Source organism: Camelus bactrianus, chromosome 7 (assembly GCF_048773025.1).
Source record: "Camelus bactrianus isolate YW-2024 breed Bactrian camel chromosome 7, ASM4877302v1, whole genome shotgun sequence".
Classification (NCBI taxonomy): domain Eukaryota; kingdom Metazoa; phylum Chordata; class Mammalia; order Artiodactyla; family Camelidae; genus Camelus; species Camelus bactrianus.
In genome coordinates this window covers 53,358,318-53,382,279 of record NC_133545.1, presented here as the reverse complement: position 1 = coordinate 53,382,279, position 23,962 = coordinate 53,358,318, and the positions used below count along the sequence as shown (strand labels likewise).

General features: G+C 36.6%; 1 protein-coding gene across 6 annotated transcripts in view; it reads right to left on the bottom strand.

Moving 5' to 3' along the window:
• ETV1 (ETS variant transcription factor 1) overlaps positions 1–23,962 on the bottom strand; it is an 89,673-nt gene that overhangs the window by 6,920 nt on the left and 58,791 nt on the right. For all 6 annotated transcript variants that reach the window (XM_074367415.1, XM_074367413.1, XM_074367414.1 and 3 more), the window contains 4 exons: positions 11,051–11,117; positions 9,378–9,448; positions 5,991–6,160; positions 782–883 (listed from right to left, as the gene is read on the bottom strand). In XM_074367415.1, the coding sequence (XP_074223516.1) occupies positions 782–883; positions 5,991–6,160; positions 9,378–9,448; positions 11,051–11,117 (410 nt within the window). The remainder of the gene's footprint in view (positions 1–781; positions 884–5,990; positions 6,161–9,377; positions 9,449–11,050; positions 11,118–23,962) is intronic.

The window sequence follows — 23,962 nt, the reverse complement described above, 5'->3', positions numbered from 1 at the left end:
GGACGCATGATACAACTGTAATAATGTTCACAGTGAATAAATCCTAAACTTAGTTCACAGATAATTAGGCTGAATACACACGCAAGGCTGAAGGATGTAGCAGTAACAAATATCCAAATGTTTTATTTTTATTCATTTATTCATTACCTTCTTCAAAAATTGTACATTTTACTTTATGTGCAAATCATTTTATCTCATTCTTTTTTTAAAAAGCTCCTTTGAGATATTAAGAAACACTCATTTTAAATAAAATAAATTTAACTCCATTCTACCAACAAAATAAAATCAAATGTTGTTTTTAATCAATTGTTTAAAGGTGTTAAGCCATCAAGTAATGAAATCGGCCAAGAAAATGTTTTTCAGAATGAGAACCAGAAATGTTCTGAATGTTTTAAGAATCAGAACAAGGGAAAAGAAGGGAAGAATTCACTTAATTTTCAAAATTATACAACTGTGGAGCATGGAGCAAAATAGCAAGAACTTCTGAGGATACATACTTGCAATACTAGTACTGAAACAACATTTTTTTTTAACCAAATACAGCAAAGTAGGGACTTCAAGAACGTCTACTACTTTGTATATGATATTATTACACATTTGTCTATAATGCCCATGAATTTATAAATAGAAAGGCTTACAATCACAAAACCAAGAGCTAAGCATATGTTAAAGTGAGCAAAATCCTTGCTTCAGCAATGCAATGATGTGTGGGTTTTAAAAGATGACATGCAGATGAATGTGCAACATTTCAATGAATTTTAATGCTGTATTAGCTGCTCACCTTTTGCATGATTCCTTTCTCATAATAATAGCGGAGTGAACGGCTAAGTTTATCATAGTTCATAGCTGGCCTGTTTTTCTGAATGCCCCAACGCCGGGCCACCTGCCACCAAAACAGAATTACACCGTAGTGTTAAGTATCAACTTCTCATCAGATTTCATAAAAAATTAGTTAATTAATCATTTCCAACCCCTCCAAAACACATCCAAACCAAAGACAGAAGTAAAGAGGCAAAAGCCATCCTGATCTGTATTTCCTGTGTCCTGATTTGCTTTTTAAACCAGGCGTTTAGAGATCAGTCTGAAACATCACAGTAGAATTCTTTGTCACTATTGTTTTGGATACAAAATTAAATGGAAATAAGGGAATGTGTTTACAACGGGAATGAACAGGCTGCAATTCACCAAAATGAGGCAAATTTCCCATTCTGAGGTACCCTGGCTGTTTTTCCCTATTCCCTTTTCTTTTCCCCCAGATAAAAACTACAGATCAAGAGCAATTTAGTGATCTCTTTGTAAAGGTGTTTCTGAGGTTTTAATAAACCAAAGGAATAAAGATATCCTGCTGGAGACAAAATGAGAGTGAACAAGTGCCCTAGTGTGTGCAGCAGAGGAAAGAGTAGACAAATTAGTAAGCTGAACTGCAAATAATTTTTATTGCCTGCAGCAGCATCAGAATAAAATTGTAGCCAATACTAAACTGGGAATTACGCATTCATTTAGAGAATAGTAATTGGATGCTAAAAATAAGAAGGAAGTGAAAAAGGTCACCGTGTATGTGAGTGCACAAACAGAAATCTCTAAAGCAGAATGTCTACTTTGTTGTTTGGAGAACAATCTCAGGGCTTTTTATGATGTGGCTCTGGAGAAGCAAGTTCTCTGGCAAACAGAATTCTTCAACAGAGCTTTAGGCATCCCCCACCTCACCGCCACCCTTGGCTAGCTGCAGCAGTATCCAGAGCAGGGTGGCCTGCTTCTGCAACCCTCTGTTAATGCCACATCCTCATTAATTTCCACTTTTGCTTAATCAGAGCAGAAACTGCAGCTGCCATGCATACCTAGGCAACCTCGAGAGAGCATTTTCTAATAGGGTCAGTGTTTCCCTTTATGCCCACGGAATTCCAAGTTGTCTCTGTGTCTCACATACTAAAATAGACTGCTTTGCAGAGAGATCACTCTGTCTCTATTAGCAATTATCTTTCTCCAGAGTTTGTTTTTTTTTACTTTAAAAAACAGTGATCCTTGCTATTCTCTCTCACTGATTTGCATTTGCTGAGTGAAGATACAGTGTAATTCAGTCACAGGCATCATCAGTGCACTTTTTTAAGAGCAGGAAGATGTGATGTCACAGGGATCTAACTGTGTACCCAAGCAGACAGTCACAGTGGCAGGTACATCTTAATGTTCCAAAAATAAACTTCATTTTAATGTAAATGTTCTGAGCAACAGTGAAATGGGAGGGTGGCAATCAGAAGTGAAAACAATCCTTTCTACATAAATGTCTTTTACAAAGCTAACAATGGACATCAGTAAATCTTTGAGAGACATGACAACTGAACAGCATGCAAACCCAGAGGGACATGGGAATGGATGATCAATAGCTCCTGAAATTGAACAACAATTTCTGAACACTTATTCATTTATAAATGATTCTTTTCTAGAAATTCACCAGGAGGCACCTAGAAAGTAAAATACTTTAACAAACTTTAAGACAACACAGTGGAAGTCTCTGGGGAGAGGAAGATGATTTTTTTTTTAACACCATAAGCAGAATTTGACTTTTACGATGCCAGTTAATTCTCAGCAGTGTGGGTATTAGTAAACATTTTAGAGCAATCAAATTTATTCTTAAGAGCTGTTTAAATGTCACATTCATCATAAAGTTGAGGGAAATGGGACATACCAATAAGCCTAGGAGATGCAGACAAGTTATGCAAGATGAGTGAATACGATCTAGAAAACTGCAGTATGACACCAGGCCTACGGTTAACAATACTGGATGTACACTAAAAATTTGGTAAGAAGATAGATCCCATGTTGTGTTCCTACCACAATAAATTTTTTTAAGAAGACTGAAAATTAAAATTAACAGACAACGTAAATAATTTCCAGGCTACCTACCGACAAACTAAGAAAGTCCATTCAGCCCTCACATATGAACACCCACCAATCACCACTATAAGCCAAGGTACCATGCTCAACACGGAGCAGGTACAATGGTGGCATAACTTTCAGTGACTTCATTATAACACTCTTTCAAATGAAAACTTCACTGTTAGTAAGGAGAGTGAAAAGATCAAGGTTGTATAGCATTTACTGTTATTATCAAATAAATTACATAGGAAAATGTAATAGTTCAAGTATTCAATTTGTTTTTTAAAATCATGCTTGAAGATGCAAGAGCAAACCTGGAAACCACATTCGGGGCCTGGCTACCAGACATCTTGATAACTCTTCTAGCGCAAGCTTGAACATTATCCAAAGACTTCTGCCCTAGGTCCTATGGATACTTTGTTATGTTAATAGCTGTTCCTTGAAATAATTCCCTAGGCTCTATGATTAATTCAAAAATAACATCTCTGTATGTTCATATATAACTGAAAAACTGTGCTCTACACTGGAATTTGACACAACATTGTAAAATGACTAAAACTCAATTAAAAAAATGTAAAAATAAATAAATAAATAACATCTTATTATCTCAAATATCTCCAAAAAGAGAGATATTAGAGATTATAAGCTTGCTAAAGTTAGCTAAACACACTGAGCAGATCATCAGCGTAAGACTGCAGTCTCACTCAATACCGTTTTAAGCTGCAAGATGATATATAAAGAAGTTGAACCAATGAGTAATTCCAACAAGGATGGCTTCAGAGCCACCTTTCATGAGCTGTGCTGTCACAGATTCCCAAAGAACTGCTGGGGAGTCGAAAGAAATGGGTGACCATGGGCCACAGGCTAAAGAAATTTCACAAACACTTCCCAAAGAAGAAATTTAAACATAAAAGCACAGTCACTGCCTGATGGAAGCAACTGTAACAGTGAGCGACATAACAATCAGAAATGGAATGTTTCATTTTGAACAAAGGGCCTTAGGAGACATTTAGTGCTTATTGCACAATCTCCAGGGACTTGGTTACTATTTGGAAATGGTCTACTGACTCTGAATTACCCAGCCCTTCTTTCCTTTATGAGTTGACTACAGAAAAGGTGTGTAAGTCTTGGTTTGTTGTATGGAACAGATGTAACTGTATTCCTTCCCGGCATTAAAAAAAGAAATCACAGAAATTCACAATTTGATGCAACTTAATGGTCCTCTGGTCAAGTCTTCTATTCTATTTGTTCAAACTTGACCATCTTAAAAATCAACCATTGCTATATAACAAACTTAATCACTTGCATAAGAAGATTTACACTTCTGAGTAGATGCATAATCACATTATTCAGAAATTTCCCCCATCTTAATATATGGCAGAAATTTTAAAATTCTCCTTCTGCTTACCTTATTTTAATCACAGATGGAGGGCAGTAACTGTCTGATACAAACTCCTGTTGAATGTACTCAGTTCCAGCATGAACCAACTCTTGCAGCGATTAACATCTTTCATGAGCTGAAGAGCTTACATCCGCATCCGTTAAAGGGCTTTCAAATTACGTCACGTCAAGTGTTTCTAGTCTCGATTTTTGGTACTTCACTTTTTCGCGGCTCTTTCACTTACATTAGTTAAGTATGTCTACATAAAAATGAATTTCCTTTGACAGCCAAATTAAGTTTTAGACGCATACTTGAGAATGGATACTTTCCAATTCTGATAGTGAGCTCTCTGCGCATGCGTGCTTGGTGCGGCGTAAGGGAGATGCAAAAATACCCTCTCGTGCTACCAGGTTATTGACATAACCCGGAGTAGACTTAACTGTGTTAACTAGCTCCTCGTATTTCATACTTTATTTAATACATATTTGAGTCACATAATCTCTTAAATCTTAATGAGTAATATCACCTTATCTTCTGGATATCAAATTAGGGCTTGTTACCCGATTATGATTGACTACGTAGTTTCATATAACAGAAAATTTAGGACGCATAGGCCCATTAGCCTAGGATGCCAATGTCTGGTCTATATGAAACTCATCACTTTGGGTTAAAAAATAGGTGGATATCTGGCTGAATCGTTCAACTTTTCTGAGATGTTTAGATCCTATAGCCAAGAGGATCAGTCAGTTTTAATAGTAGCAGAGAAAGCATCTTTAATAAGACACAAACATTTCATATGAAAGACACCTTTCTCTGGAGGTCCAAAAAGCTATTTGGTAGGTTATGCTGTAATAATAATAGTAGGCTTAAGCCGAAACTAGTCCTGGAAAGAATAAAACTTGAACTGAGAAGTTCTTAAGGAAAGTACTCCATTGGTAGGCGCCATGGGGACGGGTTGGAGCAGGTAAGGCAGCTGAACGTTTAGTTGAAAGGTGTTTGTTCCATTTACCCATATTATCTCTATCTAGAGTCCTCTCATTTTGGTAATTTCTTAGGTATTATGGTGACATTTTAAACTTTACTCCTACCCTCCAGTGCAGCGTGCATAGGTATCCTGGTGACACTGAAACAGACGGCACCAATAATCAAAGGGAAGCAATGTTCCTACAGGTCTGAGTCTCCTAAAAAATACTTGAGTGAGGATTGTCCACTGTGACCCTTGTGTGCATTTATCCCCCACAGCTGTGTCTCTTACACATGACTTTGGTCTCTAAGTAGTCCTCACCCTCTTACACGTGACTTTGGTCTCTAAATGATCCTCTCTAGTCCCCTCCACAAAAATCAAGATTATCCAAATAATAACTGCTAACCAAAACTTGAACTGTGACAGACCACCCTCTCTTCCTCAAAGACCATCAAACACCCCCAACCTAACAGCATCTCAAGAGACTTCCCAAGCCCTGCATTCTCAAATAAAGGATTATGCTAATGATGTTCTGGTTGATTTTCTTCAATAAATTCTATAGGATGGTATTCAACTGGAATAAGCCTGCAACATGTTCATTTCTTATTTGAAATGTATGCATGCTATTTTTTTGGGGGGGGGGCTTACTTTTTAATTCAAAAGGTCTCCTGAAAGTTTTAAAATTAAAAACTATATTTTGGTCATATGGATCAAATATATGTTTCTATTATAACATATCTGATTTTCCTACCGAAAATCTACTAAACCTACCTCTTCAGGCTCAATCAGTTTAAACTCCATGCCTCTCCCAGTCCAGGCAATGAAATGGGAATTTGAAGGGTCATCCAGAAGAGCCACCAAAAACTGCCAGAGCTGAAGTGATCCCCGCCGCTGGTATGTGGGTCCTTCCCGATACATTCCTGGCTCTTGTTTGATGTCTCCTAAATTAAAAATTTTTTAATTTTCTATTATTAGCCATGTTATGACACTCACATAAAATTTACATGAAACCAATCACTAAAATAGTTAAACCACACCACTTTAAGGGTTTCTATGAAATACAATGTTACCATTAAATAGGAATTGAAAATAGTTAAAAAGTTAAATACAAGTCAGGAATCTACAAACTTATGGACAACTATATACAACATATAATGGTCAATATAAATACACACAAGTGCGGAATAAATCCATAGATGTCACTGACTTACAAAACCTTTGTTTAAATTCTTTATCATTAGACACTCTTAAAAACTACAGTATCTAATCATACTTTTCTGCTTCATTGTTAATGCCATTACTCACTGCTCTAAGCAACATTGCAGAGGGAGTAATCAGGTTTAAGCTCTGGGCATTTTATTTGCACAAATTAAATTCTGCAAATTATAATTTGTAAATACCTCACTGACCTACACATGACAAACTATTGAAAATTGTAATGCAAATATTTCAAAGCAAATTTAATAGCATCTTAAACTCTCAGTTAAGTAATCTGCACGTTATACAAATTAGGAAAATGTCAATGGCAATTCAGGGCATACTGGATCACCAACATACCATCTTTCTTCCACACCTTTACACGGGCACTATCTCTTTCTCAATTGGCAGCAAATGAAAATTTTTATCATTTTTATCTCCTGTTTGTATTTCACTCACTTGAATTTAGCTTGTTATTCTTCTTCTAAAAGTCCAGTAAAAATGTATGCACACAAACAAACATGTATACACCAGAGCCTTCAGTATATCTATATTTTTAAACAAGAAAGGTTTGTTTGTGTTACATTTGCTTGCTAGTCATATGAAGTGTAAAAATCTGTTAAATAGATTACAGCAGTAAAGGTATTCATCTCCAATTGTTTGGTATAAATTTGGCCAGAAATCTTGATTTCACAAACAAACAAATTAAAAGAAAACACACACACAAAAACACAACTCAGTTTCATAACTACTGATTATTTACTTCTATCTCCAGCAATCTATCTCAAAAATATGTGGAACTGGTCACATTGGGGATTGAATGTCTAGGGCCCGACAAGCATATCATTGTTAATGCATGAATTTCTCTCCTCCACTAAAGAAACGATTCAGACAATATATTTAAGCTGATCTAGTCACACTAAGTATAAATTATAAAACAGAAGAAAATCTCAAGCTTTTTAAAACTTTCCTCTGGTCAGGAAACAGAAATTCACCTCTCAAAATACTTGCAGAAAGAACAGCACTTTAAAACCCTAAACCAAAATGAAATTATTCACTAAATAGCTGCTAAAAAATCATTATGTTGTTCTGGTCTAAGTTATATAATATAGAAATGTCTCTTCATATTGATTTCAATGACAGTTTTATTTATCTCAGTATTTCCTTCTGAGATTTACAAATTTTCATGGGGGTAACTGAGCAATTTTTCAGAACGAGTGAAACACTGTCACATTTTCTAATCTCTGGATTGCTTCTGCCTGTAAATGTGATTGATCCTACTGGCCGTGTGCAATGAAACAATAACCTTTTGTTTTTCTTTCTTCTTATTCTCTAGTCCTTATAAAATATAAGCCCAATATTATCTTCCAAAAATATTTTCTTAGTATAAAATTGAGGAGTATTTAAAAGTCAAAGGGAAAAAAACAATTAAGACAGTTTCCCCAAACATTAGTGTAACTTTGACTTCACCCTATTAGATTAAATCATAATCCTGTCTACAGTTTTGAGCTATTTTTCTTCCTTATATGCCCATACCGATTATTACATTTCTTAAAATGTTAAACTCACTAAGAATGAAAGAAAGTGATTAAGGTCATTCCCAAAAGTAGACTTTATGCTTTATCTCAAGAGAAAAAAGCTGGATTTTAAGAACTCTGATGCTCTGCTGAGGGTACTAAGTAAAGTAAACGCAGGTCACACCTTTGAATCTCAAAGGTTTAAACTAACGTCTATTAGAGAATAAGGCTGAGGAAGTGATCCGTACCTTGACTGTGGTGGTGGTTTCACTGGTGTATACACCTATCAAAATTCATCAAATTATACACCTGAAATATGTGTAGTTTACTCTACAGGAATCATACCACAATAAAGGTATTAAAAAACAAAACAAAACAAACAAAAACAACCCCGTGAACTTAGCAAGAATTCAGCAATTTAAAGGGAGGCGAAAGAAACAGATCTTCCCAAGACGTCCCACCCCTTCTGAGAAGTGTAAGCAGCAAAAGCCTGGGGAACACAGTAGTCTTCAAGCCACTAATTAGAGACTGAGAAGCAATCTGCGCATGCACTTCGCTGTTTAAATAATGGCAATTAAAAACTCCTGAGAGCTACCGAGTCATTACAGGCATGATCCCCAAAGTTCGTGCAATCAGCTAATCAGAAGGCCCCTGCTCGTTTCCTGTGAAACAATCAGAGCAGGAAATCTGGAGACCACGCCGAAGAACCACCAAGTCAATTAGCTGTTCACTTTTTACCCAAGTCTCCTCGGAGATGCGGACTCCGCCACTTTTGTCAAGAAAAGAAGATTCTATCCAACTTGACACTCCTTTCTAACAGGGTGGGGGGGGGGTGGATATTTTCATTTCCAGTGCCACAGCGATGGATATGAAAAAGGCAATGCTTTCCTAACTCCATTTTAAGCAATTACAAAGTAATGTCACATTAGTGATGAACATCTTCCCAGGGAAAGAGCAGAAAAGGAGGACTCAACCACCACTAACTGAATGGGCAGCTATGTTGTTCCCGTGTTCCATAATGCATCTTTTCACGAACAATAAAAGGAAAAGAGCCTGCATTAGTCATCTGGGCATCCACAGTAGCATGCTTTCTGCTCTGCTTTGTTAATTATGGGATCAGCTTTCAATAAATCTCCAACAACAAGCTGCATGTGCTCAGCAGGGCGATGGAAAGGGCCCTCTCACTCTACATAAAGCTCAGCGAGAAGGAGACTGTGTATATCTCTAAAAATGGGATCTCTCATAGGACAAAAGAAAAAAGCTTCTTAATGGGCGAAGGAAAGGGAATTTATAAGAGGTAAAGTTCAGCAAGACTTGAGTGCATGCTAAGTGATGTGCATAAAAATTTTCCAGTAGTGATGCAGACTGTTTTCAAGAGAGGAGAGGGTGAGTTCTCTACGCCCTCTGACAAACATCAGAACTTGATACACAGTGAAAAACCTACCATCGAATTTCTCTGGGACAACACAAGTGTCATCAAAAAACTGCCTGGGACCCTTTTCAAACATGCAGCCTGTGGGGAGAAATGGGAGACATTTATTCATGACAGAAATAAAGCTCACAAACAATTCAAAATATAACCATTAACACAAAAATGGAGATAGAAAAGGACTCCTCCACTTTTCAGCTCCATGACCTCGGATACATTATTTAACCTTCGTGCCTCAGTTTCCTAATCTATAAAATGGGAATGTTAATAAACCACCTACCTTAGAGGGTTGTTGTAAGGATTAAATGGATTAATACATGCAACTTTAGAAGAGTGCCTAGCAAAGTAATGGAGGAGAGTCAGCTATTTCTCTTATTATTAACCCAAGCATAGAGCTCATGGCAAATGTGGGATTTATAATGTATCATCTTTTCCATTCTCTTCCAAGTTTCATGATTCAGTCAGATGACAGGGAAATCAGACTGAATTACTGACATTTACTTTGCATTACTACCCTGAAGAACTGAAACAGATAAGGTTTACCTCCTCACTTCCTTGCAGAAATATTTAGCTAGGTTAACCATCTCATGTTTTCACCTTCAATAACCAAGGCATTAAAAAAAAAAAAAAAGAACCTTCCTTTTCCACTATATCATAACTAAGTCCCCAGAAAAAATGCAAAATAAGCTGACAATTTTTCACAACATTTTCTCCCCCAAATAGCCTTTATTTTCCCCCCAAATATCCTTGAGTGGGAGACCTTTGTTTAATTATTGTTATCTTTAATCACCAGGCAGAAATTTCATGTGGATTAGTCACAGTTTTATTTCTCAAATGTATTGGTCTCTGCGATAGGTACATAATATTAACAACAGCAACGAGAATTACATTGCATGTGTGCAGAAATTTTGATCTCAGATATTCTGGACGTACTATCTTATTTTACTATCCTTTAAACACAGGGAGTTACTTCTATTAATGTCCTTCACAGAAATCAACCAATGCTAGACTCAACCTAAAAGGATGGATCTAAGTCATTTCACTGAAGATACACAGTGTTTACATCAAGGACCATGACCATAATCCCAGAAATACTTTAATGGGGATTCTATCCAGATAACATCATTTTTATCCATTACTTTGCAGGTATCATGTCCATTAGAACAAAACTTTCCCACCATGGTTACCAAAACACACCCACAACAAAAACTTTCTGTAGGACTCTTCTGTGAAAGTCCACTCTTAACAATTACTTGTCCTAAATGTAAAATCCAGGATGTTTAAAGGTGAGTGTATTTAAATCTACTGTGTTTTATTTCAAAACAATGACTTAGGTCTCTGAAGCAAAACTGAAAATTCCTCGAAGATACATTTCAGCAGAGAGCAGTAAGGTGGGTGATCTATAAAGCACATGTTCCACTTGAAAAGGATGTGGTTGTTGGCAAGAAAGAACAGAGAAATCCACTTTTCAGTTGTTTATATGCATATGACTCATGTTAACAACCAAATACAAGATATCAAGACCTGAAAAATCTTCCTTTAACTTTACGAAGACAAATTTTAAAATAACGGTTTAGTGGACATAGTGATTTTTCCCATAGAATATCATGATTATGTGACAGCACCCTTAGGATTTCTGATTGTGTGGACAGGTATTTACGAGAGTGTCAATAATGGAAAACTTAACTTCTGTTCTGCTGGGATGAGCCAGGAAGCCTTCTTGCCTCATATAAATGGAGTGGCAGCTAGGCACTTCTGAAAGAAGAAACAACATTAGTCAAAGAGAATTCTGGAGCTGAAGAGAATGCTGTTATCAGTGGACGCAGCGCAGACAGGAAAGTAACAGAAACTGACACGAGTCTCCAGGAGGGGAAGCTGTCAACACATAGTTAACGTTTCAGGCAGGAACCACACAAGAAACGTAAGGAAGAGAAATCAATCACGGTGAACACTAATTATTGTGAACAGGCGTGTGAATTCAGGGTTTTACCCACATCAACCTTACTAAAGTTGGCTGGAGCAGTAACCCCACGCAAATGTGACAGTGTCCTCAAAATAAACAGTGTCATGAGTTAAAAGACATTTCAGGACATCTGTGGAATAAATGTGTATAACCCATGGCATCCAAAGCAAAGATCAATAAAAGACTTATTCATAGTTTTTTTTTTTTCATGAACACTGGATAGAAATAATTATGAAAAGACAAAATTGTTACAACTCTTAAAACTATTAAGGTGATTGCTATTTTTTCCCTCAGATAAAAACATGACTGGCTTTTCATGCTGTTAAGCACACCGGTCATATACAAAACCAGTGAGGCTATAAAAGAGAAATCCAACAATTTTACAGCAAATGCTTTTATTACCCTAAGAGTGAAGCCTTGCCTATGTGACCAAGTTAACTTATCCCTGAGAAAATAAACTTGGTTAATGGTTAAACTTGAGTCATAGTGATGGCTATGTATCTAATGTGTTTAGTAGCTTAGATACAGGAGAGAAGAAATAGACATTAGGAGACAAAAGATTAAAATTCAAGTTCTTTATTTACTACTAATAAAACTACATGACTTGAGATAAGCCATTTCGCGTCTAAGCTTATATAAAATAAAGGGCTGAGTCAGATGCCATCTAAACTGTATTACAGCCCGAGGGTCTTTGATTCTGAATATAAAAGTTCACTCACATAACCAGAGGTTGAGTCACGGTGAAGACAATGAAGTTTCAACCTCAAGCCCCTCCACTTGCAAGAGTCCTCCTGAGACCCTATACCTAATTTTGTTCGTGTCATTTCATTTTCTTTTTCTTTCAGAAGGTTCCCCAAGTTTTACGAGCTTGAGGGACCACAAACCTGGGCCCAACCCTGCATGTAACGTAGGTTCCAAAGGAATGTGCAAATGTGATGAAGCTGATCCTAGCTTCTGTATGGGTTACTAAAGTTTTTAAAACAACATAAACAAAAATAAATGTGTAAAATATATACGATAAGTGTGCTATTTAATATAAGAATATGTCCTCCTTTCCACCACTTGTAGTAGGTACATGACTTCTGAACAAGTAATAACATTTAAGTAAATTGGAATCTAAAGACCTTTAACTCTTTATATCTGTAGACGTTTTTATCTGTAGACGTTCATGCTGTAATAGACAAATCAGCACTATTTATTTGGCCCAGAGAGTATCCTTTCCTTGTCTGGCATGTTCCATTTTTTAAGTCCATCTGACTTTCCAAAAATGTGCCTGGTGATGAATTTAAACCTAAATATGAGATATGATTTCACAGAAAAAGAGTTTATGTCATGTAGTTTTAGTCAGAAATATCTTAGTGGCCATCCCTAATAGCAATAACATTGAAGAGTATGCAGGCATCCATAACTCACCCGCTGAACGTAGTAGAAAACTCATTATCAAACATTTTATTACATCATGTCTCTTCTTTACATAAAGTATTATATGGTTTGTAATTCTGACCCTAAAAAGGCAGGGTTAAGCCTTTATCAGGGCTTATGAGAGGGTGGCCGTGCAGTTGACCTTTTGGGTTATCAAACAGCTAGCAATCCATTTTATCCCAACTTTTTAACCAATGGTAATTCAACTTAATTTTTAAGCTTATTTTGATTTCTCGCCAAGGCGTAAGGTCCTTCATGCAGCTGGGCCGGGAAGGGAGGGCGCGTTAATGACTCTGCCATCGGCTTACCAGCTGCTCAGAGGCAGGCATTTTGCCGTACGGGTGTTGACACCCCACCACAAAATACTTTTACTGACTGCTGCCCAGCTGGAGTGTGGCTGTAAAAACAGCTGGCTGGCTCGAGAGGCAGCGAGAGGAAAACGTATAGGTTAAACCCTATTACACATAAGTGTGACTAAACATAGCCCTTCCCTCCCCAGAGGGGGAGGAAAAGAGGAAGAAAGGGAACGCAAGCATTTCTGAGGAACCCAGTGTTCCAAGTTGAAGGAACAGCTTACAGAAGTGCTCCAACATAGTACAAAATAAGCAGAATCCTGGAAGACTAGACATTTGACATCAAAGACAGGATTTGATGGCTAACTTCACCGACACTCATGTGGCTGCTGACCTGGCTGACTTACTGTTTTTTGTTGTATTTTCTCTATAATACTTTTCACAAATTCTACTTATTAATCTATGATATTCAAATTCTATTGATTTAAAATTAAGTCACAATAAATTAATGACTCATAATAAGGCTAAAGCCAGAACCTCCATTATATTCCAAAGGCCCAACTTGTAGTCTAAATTCCAAGAAAAAAAGGCACTGAACAGCAATTTAGGAGAAAAAAAATACACAGATGAGGATATATTTGTGTTTACGCCAGTTCTTAATGCTATTTATTACACCCCAGAGTAAATAAAATTAACATCACGCTCCTGAAATTGAGACACTTGGCCAGCATTGTTTAAATCCAATCTATCCTTAAAATTGGTGTCCTTTCTAAGGTCCAGAGAAGCCTGAAAAAATATGGCTAAGAGGAGTTTATTCCCTTAAAGTAACTAAAGTCATGTTATCCTAAAGTGATATCAGTTAATTTATGACTATCAGAGTGGGTCAGACTCTAATCAAATTGTAGAAACATTTCCAAAGTGATTATTCAATCAAATGACTAACATGGTTAATTAGGAGCCATAAACATTGCTCTGAAGTTCATCAAAGTAATGACTTGCCCAGAAAAATTACTGCTAATTAAATTGCCTGCTGCTTTCATTTCTACCTTATCTAATAAAAAAATCCAACCAATGAAGTTTGGCATTACAATTTAACTTCAGCTAAATGCTCAACTAAGATCCAAACTAGCTACGCGGTGACTTCAAAGGCAAGTGTTTCGTAGCAGGGAGTGAAAGCATTTCACATGTATTCATTTACGTTTATGCATGAAATAAAACTTAGATAATTCAGCAACAATAATAAGCTGTAGTTTAACCCACGCACAGATGTTAGGATGACAGCATATTTACCCTGCCCTTATGTGCGTCCATAATTATAACCTTAGGATCACTGGTACGGTACTGTGATTACAGACGTGCACCTTGTCATCTAACAGACCCGGCTTTGCATCTCAGGTCTGATATTTTGTGGGGGCATGACATTATATTAGTCATTTAACATCTCTAACTCTCAACCTCCACATCCATAAAATGGGAATAATGCTGATTTCCTTCAAAGGGTTGTCGGAATCCATATGAGGTCAGGCATGGGCAACAATTTGCCCAGTGTGTGCGAACAGTGAGGATTCAAGGTATGGTACTTCTTATCCATAACAGTCTATTTTTAAGTGAACTTCACAAGTATTTAAACAGCAGGAAACAGGGTACTTAAGACTAGAAAAATGTATGTACCAAAATTATTTCTGTATTTTAATTTGCTATTTTGAAATCACGTATCTATTGAGATGGTTTACATTGCTTGTTAGTACTGTTCCTCACAAATCCACCTATTAACCTATGACATTTAAAATACATTGATTTAAAATTCATCATAATGTATGATTTATAAATGTATGATTTAAAAGGTTTAAGTGAGAAGTGTGATTACATTTTCAAAACATTTGGAGGTCTCTTTTTTGAGTTTATTTTTTACAGTCTTACCCCCTCATATTTGGTGCTAAGTGACTTTAGTTTACAAAGTTCTAAATTCAATCTGTAAATTGAATTACGTACATTTAATTTAGGCTAACAGATTTTTTTTATTATTATTTTGAAACTTATGGATCAAAGAGCTGTACAATGTGGCATTAGTATGGGGCCCAATAAGCTTGCGGAAACTAAACTGCCTATAATTTGTCACAGATGAGTTCATGGTGATGAAAGCTGATCCAACATGCTGCAGAAATTCAAAGCAGCAAAGCACTGTTGTCATTTTAATGCTCTAGTCAATGGAGGGGAAGTTAAAAAGAGTAAGTGAACACCCCAAACCGCTTGCTTTAATTAATCTTCACCCTTAGTAACGCTGTTAAAATTTCCTTTAGATTAAGATATGCAGGTATGAAACTAAACAGTTGGTTTCTCTGTTTCCTGACTTGCATTTAAAAGCTGTATTGGGAAACATAATACTGATTTGGGAGGCTTTACCAAAGGCCTGACCACAAAGTGCAGTTATGAATTTGCTGGGCACTTCTCTGATTTGCATATGTGCTGCCACGTGGTACAGAATGAAGGTTCCCTTTCCTTCAGGGCCTGGTTTGCCTGAAGCTTCTAGGAGCTACAACAGGCCAGACCAGAGAGAAACCATTTGCCACAGTCGTATGAGACATCCCTACAATTTGTTGAGATTGTTCGTTATCAAGTAGTGTACAAAACTGGAGACACTTCAGACTGTAAACTCCAAACAAAGGTGGAAAAGCACCTCTCTTTGATTTGAAGCTTGTGGTTAAATTCCTGTAGAAATAATCAGTGTGATACTTAATGAAGCATTCAAATCTCTGAGAGTAAGTGAGAAATCCCAGTAAGACAGGAATATGCTCAATATTGTATTTTGATGTAATTTTGCTTTCATGTGAGTGTGCAATGCAAAGATGGACTGACTACACCCTTAATCCTTGAGGAGGTGATATGACAAGATAAAATCCACCTAATGTTGTGTATTGCACATTGATCATGGAAAACCGGGGACATTAAAAGACTAAGGCCAAAATGTGTGTGGACATACATCTGACGTGAACAGGTAACTGATGAAAAATGTGCTTGTGTGTGTGTGTGTGTGTGTGTGTGTGTGTGTGTGTGTGTGTGTGTGTGTTTCAGTGTAAACAAAGGAGTCTAAACAAGTTTTTCAAAAACATTTACATATCATCTAAAGAAATATTGGTTGTACCAAGAACTCATGACATAAATCTCATTCAAGAAAGATGATCACTACGACAGAGCCCGTCTCAATTTTATCTGTTTTAAACTTCATTCTTTTGTTTGTTTCCTCTTATTTCCTGGCCAACTCACAGTTTAATGTTCAAAATCCAGAGGTTTTCCAGAGTGCACAAAAAACACGAGCTTTATGAAGATGTAGTTAAGTCCAAAAGCATTCACACACAAACTAGTGTAGTGTCTTTTCCCTCTGCATTGCCACTTGCCACATGACTAGACTTTGTGTAGCTAATCAAGAAAACTGTATTTTATGAAGTTTCCTGAAAAGGATGCTAATGTAAGGATTTTTTTACACCCAGACAATCTTTCTATTAGAGAACAAACCTGAAAGTAATTGACTCTAGAAATAAGGCCCTGTGTTAGTATGTCTGAATTTACTTGAAGCAAGGGTGATGGCAAAAAACTCCAGTTTTATAAGACCTATTTGTTGTCAGTCACAAAAGCTCTATGTGAATACTATGTCTTAGTTACTGAACCTCATGTGAAGAGGGAAAGGCTGGAGGTGGCTGAAATCTTAAAAAGAGAGTGATGAATTTAGTATTACCTCATTCACACTTAAATGGGAGCTTTCTCACTAGGATTTTTAGTAAACTGTGAATATATAATGAAAATCTGCAGAGATATTTCTTCTACCACAGCTCAGATGTACTGAATCCACTATTGACAGACTTTGAGGACAGAAAGAGAACGATGTTAGTCTTTGTATGCCTAGAATAGTGTTTGCAAAATCTTGGAGGGGGGGAAAAAGTAATGCAGTTATCTGAATTCAGATGCTTTTAAAACTTAAAGGCTACAATAACATGAAATAACAGTATAGAATTTTACCTAAGAAACCACAGACTTCTCTTGTGAGCATCTGGGTCTTTTGGGGAGACAGTATCCTGCATAAATAAGGACCAGCTCACCATTGTGTACGTTTTATAAGCCTGTGAAAGGTTTTATTAATTTAGAGTTAAAAAGAAAGTTGAACAGATAGGAAACGTAAGTGCAATTGTCACTTTGACTATTAGCCATTATTGTACTCTGACAATGAACAGAAGTTTAAAAGAAACTATGAGAAAAGATGTCATTAGCTACCAAAATGGGCCACAAAAGATTTCTGAAGAGGGGAAGTTTTAATGATTTTTGCAATTTACACGATTTGAAACCAAATCAGTATGAATCGTTTGTCCTCGCACTTTCATACCTCCTTGGGTTACCACAGTATTGAGACGATGTATTCTACTTGCTTTGAACATGAGTAATACTAGTAGTTAGTTCAGTACGATTGTTTCACTACGTCAGAAAGAGCACAATGGTACAGTACCTTGTGGGCCACGCACGGGATGATTGTTTTAACATGAAAGTATCTCTTCGTCTTACCCTCTAGTACCCAAGCATATCTGTAAATACTAGAAATAAGAGAGGCATCTTATTCAAGGGCTGGCAACAGTCTTGGAGGAAATCTCTAGAAGTTAGGATAAAATCCTACCAAGAGAAATCCTTATGATAATTGTCTGCACCCCTAATACTGTATCAGTAATTTTACAAACGTAGCCAATTTAATCCTTATGAAAACCCAAAGGGTAGAGGAATCATTTGCCCCTTTCTATAAATCAGGAAACTGAGGTCAAAAGAGGAAATAAAACATGCTCAAAATGACACTGATAGCGAATAGGTATCCAGTCTAAGATTCAGTAAAACGTTCCCAGTGTTATGCAAAGTGAGTGGTTTTATTTTTGTTAACGCTAAGAATAACAAAAACATGTGGATGAAAACAATGAACTGCGAAGGCCCACACACTGAAGAGGAGGGTTATCAGAACTGACCAGTCAAAGATACTTCTCTAAATTTAGGAAAAGAGCGACTAAATCACAATGACATGTGCATGTCATTCTTTCAGTTTCTTATATGTATCTGTGAATATGTCTCTAAAATTTTCCAGACTGTATTAGAAACAATAGAAAAATCACACACACACACACACACACACATACACACACACACTAAAAACAATAATCATCTATCTAATCTGACAAAAATTCCTCAAAAGGGTTCAGTTAAGTTATGCATATGTTAGGGAAAAATATTTTATGAAATAAAAAGTCTCCCTTTCCTCTAAACTGTTAAGTAGTTAAGTCATTTGAGAATAGAGATCCTTTAAGTATAAAAAAATTCTGTAACAATGTTCTAAACCTAAAAACATATACTCAAACATATACTTTAAAAAATAAATAATATTTATCTCCCCTCTCTTGCTCACGTTTATGAAACATACGGGGAGAGATCCAAATGTGCCTCCTTAAACTGTCTCATTTAATTGCAGATCTTCGTAGCACATGTGAAATCAGTTGTGTGTTCATTTCATCCACTCAAAACAGGCAGTTCTGAGCCGAAGCATCCTGCTTGTTTTCTCTAAAAAGCTAAAAATCCCACACTAAAAAAGTATGCTCCCCTCCCTCTTCTAACTCCCTTTTTTCATGCTAGTACAACTCACAAGCAAATTATCCCTCCCTTCCCCCTTTCCTGCCTGTAAAATCCAAGTTAGACAAACACTGTGTGGCTGAAATGACATATTTGAATGGAATTCAGACCCACCAGTTCCTGTTTATGTTTCTGATTTGAGAATGTTGTCTTCTCATTCACTATACATTAGGAGCATGCAAGGCCATAAATAGTGTCAGGTTACATGCAGGCGGGACCAATGAGCATTAATCATTACTTCCAGTCAACTGGCAAAGGCAGCAGCTGATGGAACACTACACCCTTCAGCTCTGTATAAATGGACATTCCAGCGAGTAGGAGTGTATGTGTGTGTGTATGTGCGTTTCCTTTCAGTCTCCATTTTATGAATGAAACTCCAGGCTCTGTAGAGTCCATTCATGTAAAAGAAATGCTTACAGGGCTCTGCCCCTAGGGATCAATCAGTCATGGGTAAAACTGATATGATTGGTTTAAGACAGCCTTCAGCCTTCCATTACTGACTTAAAATGCAGTCCCTGTCCATCTGACCTGTGTTAATGCATAAAGAGTAAATCCAGACCTTGGTCTCAATTCTCAAATCAAATCACTAGCCAATGCCACTTACTGTAACTGTAGATTTAGAGCATATTTAAGTATTTCTTAGAAAAACTGATACAGTGGGCCAAAGTACTGTTTTGGGAGATTTGCTATTTTAACTCAGCACCGAATGAGGAAAACTCATATGACGTCTGCTAAGCAATAGAAAGCGAAGTCAAATTGGGAAGCCAATCCATGACCTCTATTATAGTAACAAAATCAATCGGAAAGACATCACCATCACTTTTCACAAATGAAGCACCTAAAAATCAGAGATGAAGTGATCTACTAGTCCACAAATCACTGGCTCAGTAAAAGAAAATTATCTTTGGATGTTAGAGAAACAGAATGTTAACATTTTCTGAAGGATCGATAGCTCATTCCTTTACATTCCCAAGAGATCCTCTACTTGAAATTCTTGGACAATAGTTTTAAAGTTAGGAGGGGGAAAAATGAGCCACCATGTTTCAGGAAAAAATGTGGCCATAAGCAAATGATTCTTAGTAATGGAGTAGGGCCAAGGCTTGGCCTTTGGGAGTGTTAAATATCAGGTACAAAAAGCCAGAGTTCATGGGACCATAATCACTGCTGCCTTAGAAATTACTAAAGATGGTAATACTTAAAAATATCTAGAGTTTTTAGGAGGAAAAAAAAAAGAGCAATTATGAGAATGATTTGTAAAGTCAGCCCCATACCAAACACTGTTAAAATACATAATGGGTTCTATCAGCCATCTGTAACTTGGTCCTGGACTCAAGAGGGAAGGAAACACTTCTTTCTTCCAATGACCAGACTAGGAATCAGTGGCAGTCAACCCCTGAACATATCTCTAAACAGTATCTCATGGGATCTCTACCATACGATAAAAGAAGGAATGGGGACAAACATGAAAACTGCATGGTCTTTGGTTTGAAAGGTGGGAAGGATTGTCTACTATGGCATTATGATAATTTAATATTTACCTGCCAATATCTAATACCTGGCAAATAAAATGGTAGAGAATAAAGTTACCATCATATTAAACTTCGAACTAAAATTAAAACACGTGACACAGCCAAGTGAGGAGATGATAAGGAATTCTATAATCTACCATCTAAGGAAAATATGGAGCAGAGCAAGACCACTGAAAAGTGAATGTACATTGAATTACTAATTCCTAAATAATATTCTTTGTTCAAGGCTTTAAAGAAAATTCAGTATTCTTTCAAGAATTAGTTTTCAAAGTGGTTCAAAGCTATGTAAGTAAAAATGATGAAGTAAAGCTGAATATTTCCAAACGCTCTATTTTAAATTAAAAAAAAATGAAAGTTATTGTCAATCATGGGGTCTTCCTTCCATTTTGGAAAGGATGAAGTTGGTTTATGGCAGGCCCGGAAGTTCAAAATAAATATTAGTGGCCTTTATTTCTACCCTCTCTGTTCTATCCAACTTTATTTTTTTTTAATCCAATTTTAATTAGCCTTTTCAACAATTTCCTTTTGTAATAACTGCATTCCTTGTATTTCTTGAACAATATTTTTGGTTGTTTACTTATGTATAATTCAACTGTTCACAAAGGATATAAGAAAATATATTATAAAATATAAATGAAGTCAATGTCCCTAAAACATATGTCTCCTCTTATGAAATAAATAATGAGAAACCATTAAAAAATAATATACCATGGTAATCGTAGTAACAATCATAACAGTAATAGTTTAGGGATAAACTACTGAGTACATTTAGCCTTCTGAATTTGGGGGTTTTTGTTTGTTTGTTTGTTTAGATTTTGTACAGGTTGAGTCAGTTGATTAAGACCCTGTCAAATCATCTCCAAACACAGAAAGCACTATTTATTCATATTCCTATGCGGCTACAGAAAATAAGTATGTGTTTCTTGCTCTATTATCCACTGGCTTCATCCTGTAACTCTCACTTTAAAACCATATTATAAATTCTGGAAGGGGAATCCCAAGCAACACTGACTAAGAGCAGCATTAGGAATTACTTCACCTCTCCGTAAGCTGGATGATTAAGACGAGCACCCGCCCACACAGCAAAACGCAGGATCACATTTACAACACAAAAATCTTCTCTTGCCATATCAGACACCCCAGAGTATTCTAACTCTTAGGACTAACATGCCAGCTCGGGCCTATGTGAGTATGTGCGCCGTCTCTGACAAATAATGTTAAACATATTCCTAGTTTCAACATCTTCAACATGAGGTCAACATTTTTTCTGCATTTATTTCACCATTTCTCTGCCAGCACACAATTTTTATACATGCTAAGGATAGATCATTATTCTCTAAATTGAAAGTTTTGTCCATTGGCCTTCATCAAAGTCCAAAGGTGATAAAGAAGTGTGTGGAGAACTTGGTAGGGGATGCTTGGGTCAAAAATGAAGGGACTTAAAAACAGAAGACAGAAAAGGCCTATCTTACTTTTCCAAATGCAAGCTTTCTTTCTATCTGTTTTATATATTGCAGTCCTTCATTCATAAGCTTTCTGCTGAAAAATGGATTCAGCTGACAAAGTTTGAAAATGACTTCTCGTTAAATTTTAAGCCATCAATCTAGCAAATGTTTTAACAAAGAGTGAAGTCCAATAAGAAGGCTCAGACAAACTCAAGGTTCATACAACCAAAGGATTTTAGAGCTGGAAAGGCCACTGGTTTGCTGCTTTTCCTTCTAATTATTATTCAGCCTTTTCTGAAAGAACTGTTAGGAAAAGTTACCTCAGGGACAATCTCAACTCTTGACCGTTTATGGTATATTTTTAAAAAGGAAATAGAATGCATTTTAATCCTAAATATCATTTGAGTTTCTATATTTTCCTATCTTACAACAGTGAGCACCTAACAATTAGAAGAAAATTTGGAGACTAATATGAGACGAACACATTAGGAAAGCATACCTTAGGCTTTAACACAGATGCATTTAATGCAGATTACCCCGGATCACAGTGCAATTTTTTAAAAAACATAGAAAAATACTCAGTCTAAAAAAGTGAGAAAAGGATCAATAATATATCTAGTAAATTGTGGATTTATTTTGGACAATTATATAGTAAGACAGACTGTGAATTGTGCGCTAAGCTAAGAATAAGAAAATCTTGGTTCTAATTTGGGTTATTTCCCCTCACACATGTGTAGATGGTGGTAGGTTATCTCGAATGAGTCCTGGACATTTTATCCACACAGCCAGGGTGTAAAGGAGGAATCTGAACTACGTGATCTCCAAGAGCTTTCATGAGTTTAAAGATTCATGAGTATGTGAACAGCTATCTGTGTCCATTTCCCAATTTAAAATAATGCTAGCATTTATGACCGCATAAACATAACATGCCTCCAAATTCACAGAGGCCCTCATCAGTACATCAGCCCTTTAGGAAGGGCCCTAAAAACACAATTTAAAAAATATAGAAACATTTTCTTAGGAAAATATGATGCCAGCTTTCTCCCTTCCCCTCTATGTCTCCTTTCTCTTCTTCCCAAAGCTCCAATGACACAGTTTCTCCCATTTACTTGTTTTGGAAACCATCTTTATGACCTGAAAGTTCTCTTTTCCTCTCTTCATTCCCAGCTTCTAGGTTAAACTGCTCCTTCACATGGTCTGGAGGCATCTTTTGAACTAATTAGGGTAACAGAATAGGCCCTGAGGGTTAAAAACACCTTATTAATGCCTCGTCCCTCCAATCAACTCCTAGGTTAAGACTTTTGATACACCCAAAGTGCAAAGGGAACATAACAGCATGAAATGGTGGGAATGCAAGCGCAGTGCAGGGATGAACCTGACACCCACCATGTTAACACTCGCATGTTAATTCTCCTCCGTCTCTAAGGCCGTCCCAGAAGTACATAACCACAGGATTTTCATACTGGGTCTTATTTTGCATGAGTCATGCTTTATACATAATGATTTTTTAAAACTTGTCTCACTTTATTAAATATTTTTTAAAGCCTGACTTCTAATGACTGTGTAATATTTCTGATTTAGAGAGCCATAACTTATACTATCATTCAATTATTTTATATTTATAATAATCCCCCTCACCAAACATTCATCGTGTGTCTCTCATTCTGTAAGATAATTTCCTGAGTGTGAAAATACCAAAGTGTATGAACACAGTGTGCTGATATTTTCTTGAGTCAAACTTTAGTTTCATGTGCCCACCAGCCTCCTAGAAATACTACCCTAAGCAATCCAAAAAGAAAACAAAGCAAAAGACCAATCAACAAACATCTACATCTCTAATGAAATACATTTTTCTGAGTATCTAAAATTTGTACCTCATTGAGCATTCTGAACGTGTAAAACCTCATATGTGAGCATGATCTTGAGAAGATAGCCATGATTTTATGGAAGCCCGAGCACGGCACACAGCACTCCAAACGAAGCATTCAATGCCTATTCAACTCTTTTTATGTAGCCACTTGGCCATAGAGGCAAAAAAAGAGGAAATCATGTTGGATTCAAGAAAGATCAACCAACCAACAAAAAACCCGTGTCCTGCTCTTTGCAGCATTATTAGGCTAGAGAAACAGAGAAGGAAAATAACAATAGACATAATTGGACTGCTGAGAACTTAATATCATCATGTCATCATAATTCCACTGCACTGGTGCACCAAATTGGCCCTAAATAATCAATGTTTTATCTCCTCAGTGTCTTCTGATCCAAATTTTTTTTCCCTTTTCCTGAATAAAAATTT